Genomic DNA, 16,931 nt, shown 5'->3' on the forward strand with positions numbered 1-16,931 from the left:
TCAGTCTCAGTAGTCCTTCTGAATCCACAGACTGTTCATATCCAGGCTCATTCTGACTTTAGATAGTTCTTTTCAGTGTTTCCTCATTTAGGTGCATTTTACTCAGTTTTAACCTCATTTTACTGAGAAATCAGGCTGCAGCCACTGGTCAACAGAATCAGTTAATGACTCATTTAGTATTGGACAGGTCGTTAGTGACTGCATTGTGTGTTTCCAACTGGATGATTGGCTCATGTTTACAGGGTATTTAATGAGTTTTTTTTTTTTCAATTTTATTTTAATACTTTTTTTTTTTTTTTTAAACTTAATTTTATTTGGTTTTGCTCATCCAAATATATAAGACATTTTACATACATTCATATATATATAATCACACAACACCACATGGCACACACACATAAAAAAAAATCTGTCTACAGTAGATATTGATTATAATTAATCACAAATGAAACATGAATGACAAAAAAAAAATAACAGTGATATATACATACATACATATAAATAACATACATGTATACAACCACTTCTGAATGCTTATTGCATTAAAAGCTTAGTCATGGGACTCCATCTCTTTGTAAATATCTCTCCCCGAATTCTAAGTACACATGTAATCTGCTCCATCTGACAGATTTCCTTCACTTTCTCAATCGAAATGTTTTATGTTGGAGGTTCAGGTTTCAACCACTTGACAGTGATGCATTTAATGGCTGCTGTTAGTAAAATTTGCAAGAGGTATTTTGGATTCTTTCCCTCTAAACTTTCTGGGATTACACCTAAAAGAGCAAACTTTAAATCTTTAGAAAATGTTTGGTTGAAAACTGTGTTCACAGTGACAAATCTATCATCCCAGAAAGATCTGATCTGAGGACAGGTCCAGAATATGTGGGTCTGATCTGAGGACAGGTCCAGAATATGTGGGTCTGGTTCCCTAAGTGAGCCCCACAATTTCGACAACAGATGTTAGGATTCAGGGGGTTCATTTTTGAAATTAACTCTGGTGTCCTGAAAAATCTTGTGACAACTTTCCATTTGAACTCTCTCCATGAACTAGAACTAGTGACCATATGTGCTTCAGAGCATAGATCTGCCCACACCTCATCTGGTATGTGTGGGTTAATTTCCAATTCCCATCTACATTTTATGTTAGAAGTGTTATTAGTTGTAAAATTTGAAAGTACTTGGCAAAACCTGCTAATTGAATACTTTATTTTTAACAGATTTAAAAAAATTTTAACAAACAGGCAATAAAACAAAACAGTAAAGACATACGAAACAAGAGACGTCAACAAGCACAGACAGGGCAGTGTCAAAAACTTCAAATACAGCGATAAAGAAGTGGGTCAGTGAGTCCCAGTGTTCTCCCATCCTGATCAGAGGGTTGAGTTAGTTTGGGTTTTGTCCTGTTTCAGTCCATGTCAGATCCCGTAAACCTGCGGACAGAATTCCATCCATCATTTTCATAAAAATTTGTGCATATTTTCCTGGATTCCGTATGTACTTGTTAATAGTAAAACACACAGATGTTGACATATATGTGGATTTCTCATGAGAAAAACAAGATGTCCTATTGGGGCATTACATCTTCTGGGATAGATGTCCATTTTGGCCAATAATAAGTAAATTTGTCCAAAGTATGGTTTAAGCAGAAAGTATGTTTTTCACCAATCTCAGTCTGTTTCCAGGTTTGGTGTGGAACCCGTCGTGTCCACCGGTGTTACATGCGAAACCCGTGTTCATCCTGTAGTGAGTGAACGTTCTCCGGTTTGGACTGAATCATGTTCATGTTCTGTACGTTCATGTTTTCCAGAAAAAAGCAGAAGAGGCTCATAAAATCCTGGAAGGTCTGGGTCCGAAGGTGGAGCTGGTGAGTGTCCTTTATTTAAGGGTTCCATAGGTTTATCAACTGTCCAGGTGTAGTCCAGGTGTAGTCCAGGTTTAGTCCTGGTGTAGTCCAGGTTTAATCGTGGTGTAGTTTGGTCCCTCCATAGTGAGGTCCATGTTTCTGCTGCGGGCCCTGTCCTGACCCGGTCCTGAGCCTGTCCTCTTCTTCCTGTTTCAGCCTCTGTACAATCAGCCGTCAGACACCAAGGTTTACCACGACAACATCAAGACGTGAGTATCTGCTTCCACTGTCAACACAGTGAACACATGGGAGGAGGGTCAAAGGTCAAAGGTCGAGCTCAGATCACCACAGGGGGGTCAAAGGTCAAGCTCAGATCAGCGAGGGAAACCCAGCTGATAATTCTGTCCAATTCCAGCTCAGTCACCGGGTCCAGTTCCTCCTGACACTGAGGAGGCGGGGCCTGTGAAACCCCGGGGCAGCTGGGAGTTGGAGGCCAAACCCTTATGGGCCTAGACAATGAGAGCGTCCCATCTGGTCCGGCTTAGACCACTTTAGACTGCCTTAGAGCACCTTCAACTGTCTTAGACCACCTTAGACCACCTTAGACCGCCTTAGACTGCCTTAGATCATCTTAGCCCACCTTAGACCTCCTTAGTCTGCCTTAGACCACCTTAGACCGCCTTAGACTGCCTGAGACTGCCTTAGACCGCCTCGGACCGCCTTAGACTGCCTTAGACTGCCTTAGACCGCCTTCAACTGCCTTAGACCGCCTTAGACCACCTCCATGTGCACCCTGGTTCCCACTGGTTTATATCCATCACCGAACAAATAAACCAGGTCCTGCTGAGGGTTGATAAAGTGGAGGTTCTGAGTGTGAGGGTTGGACTGAACCGGATCAGTCTGAACTGGATCAGTCACATGACTTCTGTTAACGTCCAGTGTTTCCATCCCCTAAAGAAAAGTTCTTCTGTTGCAGGAACCAAGTGATGAGGAAGAAGCTGATTCTGTTTTTTAAGAGACGGAACCACGCACGTAAACAGAGGGTGAGTATCTGCAGTCCACTACAGTCCACTTCAGTCCACTACAGTCCACTTCAGTCAGAACCCCCAGACCCCAGAGGTTCCCTTCGTCCCCTCCCCCTTCCCCAGAACCGAACAGAACCCTGACACCTCTCCTTCATGATGGGATGTCTTGTACTTCTGTGATTGGACTAAACTCTGCATCTTCTTGGTTCTGTTATTCCAGTTCCAAATAGTTTTTCCTCCAGTGTTTGCTGCTGGTCTTTCAGACACGGGAAGCTCATTGTTGCTTACATCAAAAAAATTATCCAGTTATTTAAACATAAATTGGTCCCTCCGTTCCTTTTTCAGAAAATGCTCAGTGTCCTTATCGTACACATGAGGTGTCTTTTCCAGGGACTGGACCAGTGTCCTCTGAATGTCCAGCAGAGCTGGGCTGATTAGACAGCCTTAGAGGTGAAGGACTGGAGTCTTTTGAAACTACAGAAGCTCCTTCTACACCTGCACATGGAGCTGACACTGTTGAACTAGTGACAAGTTAACCATATGAAACTGAACAAGAAATGATTCAATTATGGAACTGAAACAAGAAAACGTGTCCCTTCAGTCCAGTGTAACCCAGTTAGTCCAGTGGTTGTGTTTTCTTCCAGGTCAGTAAATGAACAGTTCATTTGGTTTCTGTGATTTCACAGCAGAATGTGTGACGGTATTAAACTGAACTGTGTCAGTGAAGGAGCAGATCTGAAAACAGCTGTCAATCAAACCTGATTCAGCCTTCGGACTCGTCCTCCGATCGGCGTGTGGAAGCTCGGTGTCTGGCCCGGCCGAGCTCCGCCCACAGCTCCATTCACCCCCAGAGACGCCGAGCGTCCGGGGGCGGGACAACATGGTGTCATGTGTCCAGTGCTGGTCCAGTTTGTAGTGGTTTTTCCAGCAGTTCCACTCAGTCCCATTGAAGTGCATGGACGCTGAGCGTCTACGGACAAATGACAAGGTCAGACAAGGTCTGAGAGATGAACGTGTTCCAACACATTTGGAGTCAATGAAATGAAAACAACTGAACAGATTTCAAAGTCAGAGTCATCTTTATTGTCATTTCTGCCATGTACATTATATACAGAGAGAGCTGAAATTACTGGACTCTAAGGCCCCACAGTGCAGTAAACATAGAGTGCAAATAACATAGAAAAGTGCAAAGTGCAAATAACATAGAAGGGTGTAAAAGGTAAACATAAAAGAGTAAGTAAGTAAATAAGTAAGTAAGTAAATTTTATTTATAGAGCACTTTTCACAGACAGAGTCACAAAGTGCTTTACCAATTCAAATCAGAATCAAATGAACTCTACAGACCCAACAGAATCCTTCAGGAGCAAACACGTGTGATTGGTGACAGTGGAAGGAAACACTTCCCTTTAACAGCAGAAACCTGGAGCAGACCCAGACTCCTGAAGGATGGACGTCTGCCTGGACCAGTGGGGTTAAAGAGAGAGAGAGTAAAGGAGGAGAAAAGAGAGAGCGATAGAGATATAGAGAGACTGGGGGGGCGGGGGATGACATATGGAGTACTTTATGATGAATACATAGAGTGTAGTCAGTCTGTGGTGGTCCTGGGTCAGGTGGGAGACTAAAAAGCCTTTTTGAACAGGAGGGTTTTGAGGTGTTTCTTAAAGCTCTGTGCAGAGTCCATGGACCGTAGGTGTAGAGGCAGGTCATTCCATAGACGTGGTCCACAGCTTTAACAGACCTGTCACCGCGTGTGCTAAAACAGGTCCGTGGAACCATCAGCAGGTGTGTGGAACCATCAGCAGGTGTGTGGAACCATCAGCAGGTGCTGTCCTGAAGACCTCAAGCTACCAGTCGAGCTGTAGGGCTGGATCAGGGAAGCAATGTATGCAGGGGCCTGGCCATGTAGAGCCCGGAAAGTTAGCACCAGAATTTTGAAATGAAGACGATATAGAACAGGAGCCAGTGGAGAGATTTAAGGATGGGAGTGATGTGGGTTCTCCTGTTTGTGCGGGTCAGGAGCCTTCAGCAGAGTTCTGGACAAACTGTAGACGGGCCAGCTCCTTCTGTTTAAGCATGTAAACAGGCTGTTGCAGTAGTCTGAGCCAGAAGATACAAAAGCGTGAACGATCATGTCGAGCTCATTTGTGGACACCATAGATCTGAGTTTGGAGATGTTGCGTAGTTGGAAGAAACAGTTTTTCACCAGGTGTTTGGAGTAGAATTCTAAAGACATGTCCTGGTCAAAGATGACACCCAGATTCCTCAGTTTGGTCTTTACCGAGGAACTCAGGTCTCCAAGGTGATGTTTGATCCCTGGGATTGCACTGTCCGGGGCAATGATGAGGGTCTGTGTTTGACTGGAGTTCAGCTGGAGGCTGTTCTCATTTAGCCACTGCTTCAGCTCTGACAAGCAGATGATTAAGGAACTCAGTTTGTGGGGTTCAGAGGAGTCAAAGGAGCAGTATATCTGGATGTCATCTGTGAATAGATGATAGGAGACATCACTGTACTGTCGGATAATGTGGCCAAGTGGGAGGACATAGAGTAAGAATAGCACTGGTCCCAGGACAGAGCCTTGGGGCACACCACACAGTAGATCCGCTGAGTCAGATTGGAAGTTGTTTATTGACACAGTGAAGCTTCTGCCGGTCAGGTAAGAGGAGAACCAGTCTAGCACAGGACCTGACATCCCTACCAGGTCCCTCAGTCTCTCGATCATTATGGGATGGTCCACTGTGTCAAAGGCCGAGGACAGATCTAGCAGGACCAAGACCGTGGATTTCCCGGAGTCAGCCGCCATCAGGATGTCACTAGACACTTTTAATAGTGCGGTTTGTGTTGAGTGGCGTTGTCTAAACCCAGACTGAAAAGTGTCATAGATCTGGTGTGTCTCCAGAAAAGCTGTCAGTTGTTTAGACACTGCCTTCTCAAGGATTTTGGCCAATAGGGGGAGCTTTGAAATGGGCCTTTAGCTTTTGAAGTCTGTGGGGTCCAGTGTGGTTTTCTTTAGTTTAGGTTCTATGATGGCCTGTTTGAAGGAGCTGGGAAACAAACCAGTTGAGAGCGACAGGTTAAAATGCTTTGTGACCCATGGTCCAATAGTGTCAAAGACACCGACAAGGAGCTTATGGGGGAGGAGGTCTGCAGAGTTGGAGGAGGGTTTTGTTTTGGATAAAAGTGCTGAGATGTCCTCCAGTGTCACAGGGTCGAAAGAGGACCAGGTTTGCAGAGGGGGATCAGATAGGGTCAGACGGCCAGAGGGTGGTGGGATATTGTGTTTAATATCCCTGATCTTGTCTGTGAAGAAGTTTAGGAAGTCATTGCTGTCAGCTTTACAGAGCACAGGGGCAGCAGGGACAGCAGGGGACACAATGGACTGGACTGTGTCACAGATTACTTTGGGGTTTTTCTTGTTTGTGGCTATAAGTTTGTGGAAGTAGCTGGATCTTGCCTCCTTAATCATTTTATTTAAGGAGGTTATGAGATCTTTCAGATGTAACCTGTGTACCTCCAACTGGGTTGATTTCCAAAGATGCTCAGTTTTGCGACAAGTCCTCCTTAGTTTTAAGATGTTTTCATTTATCCAGGGACAAGACCACTTACCAGTGACACTGGTTTTCACGGGAGCCACCTGGTTCAGAATAGAGCTGCAGTGTGTGGCAAAGCACTGGATAAACTCATCAACATCGGGACACTCATTAAGAAGACTAGGGTTAAACAGGGCACGGAGAACCTGGGCTGTGGACTCTGTAATGATCCTCCTCTTGGCCCTTCTAGGTGCAGGCTTGGGCTCCAGAGGCACACATAAGTCAAAAAACACACCACAATGATCACTCAAGTGGACATCCTCCACACACACATTTGTGACGTGTAAGCCCAATGAGAAAACCAGGTCCAGGGTGTGGCCTTTCCTGTGGGTGGGGCCAGATACATGTTGTTTGAGGTTAAAAGTGTCAGTCATGGCTAAAAGTTCCATTGCTGGGCTGGATGAATTGTTATCGATGTGCAGATTGAAATCCCCAAGAATTAAAACCTTCTCCAGTTTTATTATTGATGTTAGGAAATCACTGAAATGGTTTCAGAAGGCACCAGCAGGGCCAGGGGGACGGTAGATTAAGAAACAGTAAAACACACTGGACCAGCCAATCTTGATCATTTGTGACTCAAATGAGGGAAAGTCATCGGTGCTCATCCCTCTGCATATGTATTTGTCTTGGTGCACTACAGCAAGGCCACCGCCCCGGCGACAGGGGCGGGGCTGACCAACAGCAGAGCAGCCAGGAGGGCACAGCTCATTTAAATGAATGAACTCCCCATCCCTCTGCCACGTCTGCGTCAGGAATAATGCGTCCAAGTTCCTGTTGGTAAAAAGCTCATTTAGGGAGAAGGATTATTGGCAATGGAACGTGCATTTAGTAATCCAAACCAGCTAGGTGGTGGTGACGTCATGGTGTTGGTGTCCGCTGTGTGTAATGGGATTTGTCTGAACCACCTACGATGCCTTTTAGCAGAGTGAAACCCCATACGAGACCTGGATATGACAGGAATGGGGAAGAGCAAGGCAGAGGTGTAGGCTGCTGGAGATGGGGAAGGAGAAGAGGAATTCACTGAGGAGGTTGACTGACAGGTGGACAGTGAGGGCCTGGGAGAGGAGGACAGATCAGCTGGGGTGGTGTTCATTCTCACTACAGGTTTTACAGGAGACTCTGAACGTGGTGATATTAAATGTGACCAGCAGGGGGAGCAGGTGACTGCAGCAGAAGAGGGAGGGCATAGTCACATAGGTGTGGGTGTGGTTTTAGTCAGGACAGCGTGTTGGATGTTTTGAGCCAAGACCCTGCTGCCTAGTCTAGAGGGGTGGACACCATCGGACTTGTAAAAGGAGGAGCGGTTCCAGAACAGATTAAAGTTAGCAATAAAACTGAAGCCGTTCAGAGCAGAGGCGGACTGGAGCCAGGTGTTCAGGCTGAGGAGTCGGCTGAAACAGCCCACACCACGGGCAAAGGAGGGGAGGGGCCCGGAAATGAAAACAGCCTTCCCGGATCCTTTTAGTTTATCAAAGAGGTTTTTAAAATGAACCTTTGTCACTTCGAACTGTTGAAGAGAAGTGTCATTGAAGCCCACGTGAACTATGATCCGGGTAACGGTGGACGGCAGTGAGAGCAGCAGCTGAGGGAGTTCATGGAGGATGGAGGTGACGGTGGAACCTGGAAAACACCTGGTTATGGCGTTAAAGAAACGGACGTGACGGATGATGGAGTCCCCGAGGATAGCGGTGGTCGGAGGGAAAAGTGGTCGAGGAGACGGTGTTGAAGGTGAAGGGTTCCTGGTCTCTCTAGGTGGACATTCCACGGGTGGACCGTCGGAGTGACGGCGGACGGCCTCCCGGAGAAGGCGGCGCCGGGCCGAAGAGTGGACCGAGGAGCGGGGACCCTTGTTCGACGGCTTTACAGGAGGACCGGCTTTAGGACCGTCGCCGGTAATCAGCTCGGTGGCAGCCACGGAGTCAGCAGGAGCCGGTTCCGGGACAGAGCCAGGTGGGATGGGGGGCACACCAGCCGCGGGGGGAGGAGCCAGAGCGTCCTCCACGGACAGAACGCAGAAGCGGTTTGATGTGCTGATGGTCAGAGGTGGTGAGTCTTTGCTCGTGTTCTTTTTGCGGCCACGAATCACCACTTCAGACCAGGGTGTAGAACACGGGGGACGAGAACAGGCAGAGGAAGGATCCCATAACACCGTATCATCACAGGAGGCTTTGGGCTTCTCTGCGCTGTTCAGGAACAGACTGGACAGTGTGGGAAGGCGGCTGGAGAAACCAGAGAGCTGGGCATTTTTTTCCGCGAGTTCTGCGGAGAGGCGCAGTATTTCCTCTTTGAGATCAGCGATAGTTTGGTAAACCTTTACCAGGGTTTTGTTTGCTTGGACGAGAGGACTATCTCCTGCTGATGAGGATGACACCATGGTGGTAACAGCGAGATACCGGGCAGAGCGCGGGAAGCGGTGGGTGACAGCCAGAGGTAAGGATCCACTGACAATACTGACCTGCCCTGATGGAGGTTTGGGTTGATAGCGTCAAGTTAAAAAGACACGGTTAAGAGGTTGGGTTCAAGTGAGTAAGCGTTGAAAGGCAAGAAATAAGTAGTTAAAGGCTGGATTTCTAAGAGTAGATCCGCCGGCGGTTTGACAGACGCCAGCATGCGCAGAGAAGTGCAGTAAAAGAGTGCAGTAGAGGAGTAACAAAAGAACAATCAAGGTGCATATGTGCATCACTTGCACTACAGTGGTGAGAGTTCTGTCTGCTCGGTAGCATGAGAGCCGGTCGAGCTGGATGGCGCAGTCCGGGACGCCGTCGTTGAGCCATGTTTCCACAAACACAAAACACAGCACTCTCTCACAGTCATTGTGGATGAGCGAAGCAGTCTGATGTAGTCCAGCTTGCTATCCAGAGACCACACGTTGGCCAGCACCATGGTGGGAATAGCCGGCTTATGCAGGTTAGCCGCTAGCCTAGCCCAGATACCTCTGCGTTTGCCCCTCTTCTGTCTCCTCAAACGCCGCTTGTGGCGCTTCCAAGGTGGTCAAGGTACAGGTACAGATCCAGGAGTGGGGGTCGGTGGTGGTGGGGGTTCCCGGAGAAGACCACAGTCCCATAGTTCCTCAACGCGTGCGAAGTTTACTTCGTATAAATAGTTACGATTTGAGCATTTAATGTGAGTCATTTTAGGGGAAGCTGAGCTTCCACTGCAGTCTGACAGAAAACACCTGTGTTTTCCTCAGTAGTTGCAGTGACAGAAGCTGGAACATGTTTTCAGTAATCCCCTCAGACCCACATGTGTTTGTGTCCTTAAAGGCTGTGAATTTCATACATTCTATTTTCGGTCCTTTTAATGGATAAATGCATCTTACACTCATATTACTGGATCAAATCTAAACCTCAGACTCATCTGTCACTTCCTCTTATTAGATGTTTTAATGCATCTGGATCAAACTGTAGTGCTGTAGTGACGTTCAGTCAACTAAATATCCTGGTATTTATGCATCTACCACTGTCAACAGCCAACAGGTTCCCCTTGTTTGTTGAAAAGCATTGTGGGACGTGTGTGGTGTTAGTTTGTGTTTGGTGTAAACGTGGACGTGTTGGCGTCAGGACAGACACGTGGTCGTCTGTGGTTGACTCAGACAGTCTGTGTTTTAGTGTTGCCGTGCTTCAGTGAGTTCCAGCTTCGCCCGATGGTGTCTGATCAGGGTCACACCGCCCTTTGGACTTCACGGTCGCAGAGTGCACGTGGTGTGGCGCCAACAGGAAGGTGAAGCATTTGTCCGTCTGTACGTAGACCAGCTGGACTGTCCTCATGATCCAACAGTCTGTGTTCGTCCAGAATGAAGGTTTAGGTTTTTTTTTTTTTCTTTTTAGCTTAATTACCTCCGCCAGGAGGTATTGTGATCACTTTGCTTTGTGTGTTTGCGTGCGTGTTTGTTTGTTAGCAACATAATTATTTATGATGGACGGGTTTTCATGAAATTTTCAGGAAATGTTGATACTGGCACAAGGAAGAAATGATTAAATTTTGGTGGCGATCGGGGGGGGGGGGGGGGGGGGCAGATCTGTCCTGGCAGAGGTCTGCGCTCTCTGAGTGCTTCTCTAGTTCAAGATTTTTTTTGCTTAATTCAAGAATTTTTTAAGCCCGAGCCGAGTAAAGCCGGCGCAGGGCCTATTGAGTTGGCAGTGGGCGCATGGGGACGAAATCGCCAGTGACGCGGTCGCCTTTCGCCACTCTCACACATATTCACATTCACGGCACTGAGACCTTTCCGACGATGTACATGACATGTGCACAAATGGCATATTTACACCTGCTCAGAATGAATGGGAGTCAATGGGACACGCCCACTCGGGGTCAGTCACGTGGGTTTAAGTGCACGACACGTGACATCTGACCACACAGACATGTGGGGGAGCTCGAGAGCTTTCAAATAGGGCCAAATACATGGTTGCCATGGAAACGGCTATATTGTTCTTGCTCAGATTATTATTATTAGGCCCGAGCCGAGTAAAGCCGGCGCAGGGCCTATTGAGTCTGCAGTGGGCGCATGGGGACAAAATCGCCAGTGACGCGGTCCCCTTTCCCCACTGTCGCCACACTCACACATATTCACATTCACGGCACTGAGACGTTTCCAAAGATGTACATGACGTGCACAAATCGCATATTTACACCTGCTCAGAATGAATGGGAGTCAATGGGACACGTCCACTCAGGGTCAGTCACGTGGGTGTAAGTGCACGACACGTGACCTCTGACCCCACAGACATGTGGGGGACCACGAGAGCTTTCAAATAAAGTCAAATACGTGGTTGCCACGGAAACGCCTATATTGTTCTTGCTCAGATTATTATTATTATTATTTTTTTTTTATTAGGCCCGAGCCGAGTAAAGCTGGCGCAGGGCCTATTGAGTCTGCAGTGGGCGCATGGGGACGAAATCGCCAGTGACGCGGTCGCCTTTCGCCACTGTCGCCACTCTCACACATATTCACATTCACGGCACTGAGACCTTTCCGACGATGTACATGACGTGCACAAATCGCATATTTACACCTGCTAAAAATCAATGGGAGTCAATGGGACACGCCCAGTCGCGGTCAGTCATGTGGGTGTAAGTGCAAGACACGTGACATCTGACCCCACAGACATGTGGGGGACCTCAACAGCTTTCAAATAAGGCAAAATATGTGGTTGCCATAGAAACGGCTATATTGTTCTTGCTCAGATTATTATTAGGCCCGAGCCAAGTAAAGCCGGCGCAGGGCCTATTGAGTCTGCAGTGGGCGCATGGGGACGAAATCACCAGTGGCGCGGTCGCCTTTCGCCACTGTCGCCACTCTCACACATATTCACATTCAGAGCACTGAGACGTTTCCGACGATGTACATGACATGTGCACAAATGGCATATTTACACCTGCTCAGAATGAATGGGAGTCAAAGGGACACGCCCAGTCGGGGTAAGTCACATGTGTGTAAGTGCACGACACGTGACATCTGACCCCACAGACATGTGGGGGAGCTCGAGAACTTTCAAATAAGGTCAAATACGTGGTTGCCAAAGAAACGGCTATATTGTTCTTACTCAGATTATTATTTTTTAAATTTTTTTTAGGCCCGAGCCGAGTAAAGCCGGCGCAGGGCCTATTGAGTCTGCAGTGGGCGCATGGGGACCAAATCGTCAGTGACGCGGTCGCCTTTCGCCACTGTCGCCTCTCTCACACATATTCACATTCACGGCACTGAGACGTTTCCGACGATGTACATGACATGTGCACAAATTGTATATTTACACCTGCTCAGAATGAATGGGAGTCAATGGGACACGCCCACTCGGGTCAGTCATGTGGGTGTAAGTGCACGACACGTGACATCTGACCCCACACACATGTGGGGGACCTCGAGAGCTTTCAAAAAAGGGCAAATACGTGGTTGCCATAGAAACGGCTATATTGTTCTTGCTCAGATTCTTATTATTTTTCTTTATTTTTTTTAATTTATTTTTCTTCTTCTGCACTTTGAGCTCAAATTTGACCCCCTGAAAATTTACGAAAACTCACCAAATCTTGCCTAAAATTCAGAAGTGCGAGAAATTTGATTTACATATAGGTTTCGTAGATGTCGGTAAAGAAATGTTACCGCAGCGCCCCCTTGAAAAGTGGAAATGCATTACGCCAATGGGAGCATGTCCAACGTAAAGTTTGTTTTAGAGCCACGAAAATCGGTACACAGACGCATCATGAGGAGACAAACAAAAAATATAATGGCCACGCCCCAAAACCAACCCTTAGTTGGCCATATTGGATTGAAATTTCCAAAATGCTGAGTCAGCGTTTTCACTGACGTCGTATTTTAACTATCTGCTCCTTGGCCATTTGGCCAAATGAGCTCAAAATCGGTGTACAGTATCTAGAGAAGTGGGGCATCAAAAGTTAGCTGAATTTTTTGGATAGGTGTCAACGTTTTTGTGTGACGTCGTTGCAAACTTTGTAAAGTTTCTTTGTGAATTTACCATAACAAAAATTGCTTCAGCTCAGACATACGAACACCGATTTGGCTGAATTTTGACTCAGACGTCTATCTCCCAGGCCTACACCCATTTAATAAAAGAAATTGAAATTTCGCACTATAGCGCCCCCTACAAATGTACATTTACAAAAATGAAATCAGTTCGGACATACGAACACCAATTTGGCTCAAATTTGACTCAGACGTCTATCTCCCAGGCCTACACCCATTTATCAGAAATATTTGAAATTCGGTGCCATAGCGCCCCCTACAATTTTACCTTTACAAAAATTACTTCACGTTAGACATACGATTACCAATTTGGCTCAAATTTGAATGAGGTATCAGTCTCCCAAGCCTACACCTATTTATCAAAAGAAATTGCAACTTCGTTCAGTAGCGCCCCCTACAAATTTACCTTTACGAAAATTGCATCAATTCGGACAAACGAACACTGATTTCGCTCAAATTTGACTCAGTGGTACATCTCGCAAACCTACACCCATTCAATGGTAGAAATTTATTTTTAGCTGCATAGCGCCCCCTACAGATTTACTTATCCAAAACTTTCTTTAGTTCGGACATACAAACAAAGATTTTTCCTCAAATTTGAATCAGTTGTCGATCTCCCAGGCCTACACCCATTCATCAGAAGACATTGAAATTTGGTGCTAGAGTGCCACCTGCTGAACGATGGACATACTTCTACTGGACGTGCCCGTGGCTAGGGCCTTCAGATGCCGCTTGCGGCTTTAATTTTGTCTTATTTTTCCTTCTCCTGCGCTTTGAGCTCAATTTTGACCCCCTGAACATTTACGAAAACTCACCAAATTTTGCACAAATTCAGAAGTGCGAGAAATTTAATTTACATATAGGTTTCGTAGATGTCGGTAAAGAAATGGTGCTGCAGCGCCCCCTTGAAATGTGGAAATGCATTGCGCTAATGGGAGCTCATCCAACATAAAGTTTGTCGTAGAGCCACAAAAATCGGTACACAGATTCATCATGACGAGACAAACAAAAAATATTATTATGGCCACACCCCAAAACTAACCCTTAGTCGGCCATATTGGATTGAAATTTCCAAAATGGTGAGTCAGCGTTTTCGCTGACGTCGTATTTTAACCATCTCCTACTAAGCCGTTTGGCCAAATGAGCTCAAAATCGGTGTACAGTATCTAGAGAAGTGGGACATCAAAACTTAGCCGAATTTTTTGAATTGGTGTCACCGTTTTTGTGCGACGAGGTTTCAAACTTTGCAAAGTTTTTTCAAAAATTTACCATTGCAAAAATTGCTTCAGCTCAGACATACAAACACCGATTTGGCTGAAATTTGACTCAGACATCCATCTCCCAGGCTTACACCCATTTATTAAAAGAAATTGAAATTTCGCACTATAGCGCCCCCTACAAATGTACATTTACAAAAATGACATCAGTTCGGACATACAAACACCGATTTGGCTCAAATTTGACTCAGACGTCTGTCTCCCAGGCCTACACCTATTTATCAAAAGAAACTGAAATTTCGCACTACAGCCCCCTTCAAGTTTTTAAAAAATTTTTTTTATTAAAATTGCTTCAGTTCGGACATACGAACACCAATTTGGCTCAAATTGGACTCAGACGTCTATCTCTCAGGCCTACACCAATTTGTCAGAAAAATTTGAAATTGGAGCTATAGCGCCCCCTACAATTTGACCTTCACCAAAATTACTTCACTTCAGACATACGAACACCAATTTGGCTCAAATTTGACTCAGACATCAGTCTCCCAGGCCTACACCTATTTGTAAAAAGAAACTGAAAATTCGCACTACAGCGCCCCCTACAAGTTTTCAAAAATTATTTTATTAAAATTGCTTCAGTTCGGACATATGAACACTGATATGGCTCAAATTTGACTCAGACGTCTATCGCCCAGACCTACACCCATTTATCAGAAAAATGTTACATTTGGTGCTATAGCGCCCCCTACAACTTTACCTTTATGATAATTGCTTCAGCTTGGACATACGAACACCAATTTGGCTCAAATTTGAATCAGTTGTCAATCTCCCAGGCCTACACTCATTTATCAAATGAAAATGACATTTCGCTCGATAGCGCCCCCTGCAAATGTACCTTCACGAAAATTACATTAATTTGGACATACGAACACCGATTTGGCTCAAATTTGACTCAGATTTCTATCTCTCAGGCCTACAACCATATATCAGAAAAAATTGAAATTTGGAGCTATAGCGCCCCCTACAATTTTACCTTTACGAAAATTACTTTACTTCAGACATACGAACACCAATTTGGCTCAAATTTGAATCAGTTGTCAGTCTCCCAGGCCTACACCCATTTATCAAAAGTAAATTCCATTTCATGCAATAGTGCCCCCTACAATTTACCTTCACGAAAATTGCATCAGTTCGGACATAGAACACCGATTTGGCTCAAATTTGAGTCAGTGGTACAACTCGCAGGCCTATACCCATTCAATGGAACAAATTGAATTTTGGCTCCATAACGCCCCCTACAGATTTATTTATACAAAAATTTGTTCAGTTTGGACATACGAACACTGATTTGTCACAAATTTGAGTCAATTGTCAATCTCCCAGGCCTACACCCATTCATTAGAAGACATTGAAATTTGGTGCTAGAGCGTCACCTGCTGAACGATGAGCATACTTCCACTGGACATGCCTTTGGCGAGGGCCTTTAGATGCCGCTAGCGGCTTTAATTATTATTATTTTTATTATTTATTTATTTTTGTCTTATTTTTTTTCTTTCTCCTGCGCTTTGAGCTCAATTTTGACCCCCTGAACATTTATGAAAACTCACCAAAGTTTGCCCAAAATTCAGAAATGTACAAAATTGAATTTACATAAAGGTTTCATAGATATCGGTAAAGAAATGCTGCTGCAGCGCCCCCTTGAAAAGTGGAAATGCATTGCGCCAATGGGAGCACGTCCAACATAAAGTTTGTCATAGAGCCACGAAAATCGGTACACAGATTCATCATGAGGAGACAAATAAAAAATATTATTATGGCCACGCCCCTAAACCCACCCTTAGTCGGCCATATTGGATTGAATTTTCCAAAATGCTGAGTCAGCGTTTTCGCTGACGTATTTTAACTATCTCCTACTAAGCCGTTTGGCCAAATGAGCTCAAAATCCGTGCACAGTATCTAGACAAGTGGGGCATCAAAAGTTAGCCGAGTTTTTTTGATTGGCATCACCGTTTTTGTGTGACAAGGTTGCAAACTTTGAGAAGTTTTTCGAAAATTTAACATCATAAAAATTGCTTCAGCTCAGACATACGAACAGCGATTTGGCTGAAATTTGACTCAGACGTCCATCTCCCAGGCCTACACCCATTTATTAAAAGAAATTGAAATTTTGCACTATAGCGCCCCCTACAAATGTACATTTACAAAAATGACATCAGTTCGGACATACGAACACCGATTTGGCTCAAATTTGACTCAGACATCTGTCTCAAAGGCCTACACCTATTTATCAAAAGAAACTGAAATTTTGCACTACAGCGCCCCCTACAAAATTTTTAAATATTTTTATTAAATTGCTTCAGTTCGGACATATGAACACCAATTTGGCTCAAATTTAACTCAGACGTCTATATCCCAGGCCTACACCCATTTATCGGAAAAATTTTAAAAAGGGGGCGCCATAGCGCCCCCTATAATGTTACCTTTATGAAAATTACTTCACGTTAGACATGCGAACACCAATTTGGCTCAAATTTGAATCAGTTGTCAATCTCTCAGGCCTACACCCATTTATCAAAAGAAATTGCCACTTCGCTCAGTAGCGCCCCCTACAAATTTACCTTCACGAAAATTGCATCAGTTCAGACATACGAACACCGATTTGGCTCAAATTTGACTCAGTGGTACATCTCGCAGGCCTACACCCATTCAATGGAACAATTGAATTTTTGCTCATAGTGCCCCCTACAGATTTATATATACAAAATTTTGTTCAGTTCGGAC

General features: G+C 45.3%; 1 protein-coding gene across 1 annotated transcript in view; it reads left to right on the plus strand.

The window, feature by feature from the left end:
- LOC115432676 (nuclear receptor corepressor 1-like) overlaps positions 1-16,931 on the plus strand; it is a gene marked incomplete at its 3' end in the record, with an annotated part of 49,908 nt that overhangs the window by 16,965 nt on the left and 16,012 nt on the right. The window contains 3 exon segments of the mRNA XM_030153582.1: positions 1,808-1,864; positions 2,060-2,112; positions 2,820-2,886. Of these exon segments, the coding sequence (XP_030009442.1) occupies positions 1,808-1,864; positions 2,060-2,112; positions 2,820-2,886 (177 nt within the window).

The sequence above is a fragment of the Sphaeramia orbicularis genome, chromosome 14 (assembly GCF_902148855.1).
Source record: "Sphaeramia orbicularis chromosome 14, fSphaOr1.1, whole genome shotgun sequence".
NCBI classification, from domain to species: domain Eukaryota; kingdom Metazoa; phylum Chordata; class Actinopteri; order Kurtiformes; family Apogonidae; genus Sphaeramia; species Sphaeramia orbicularis.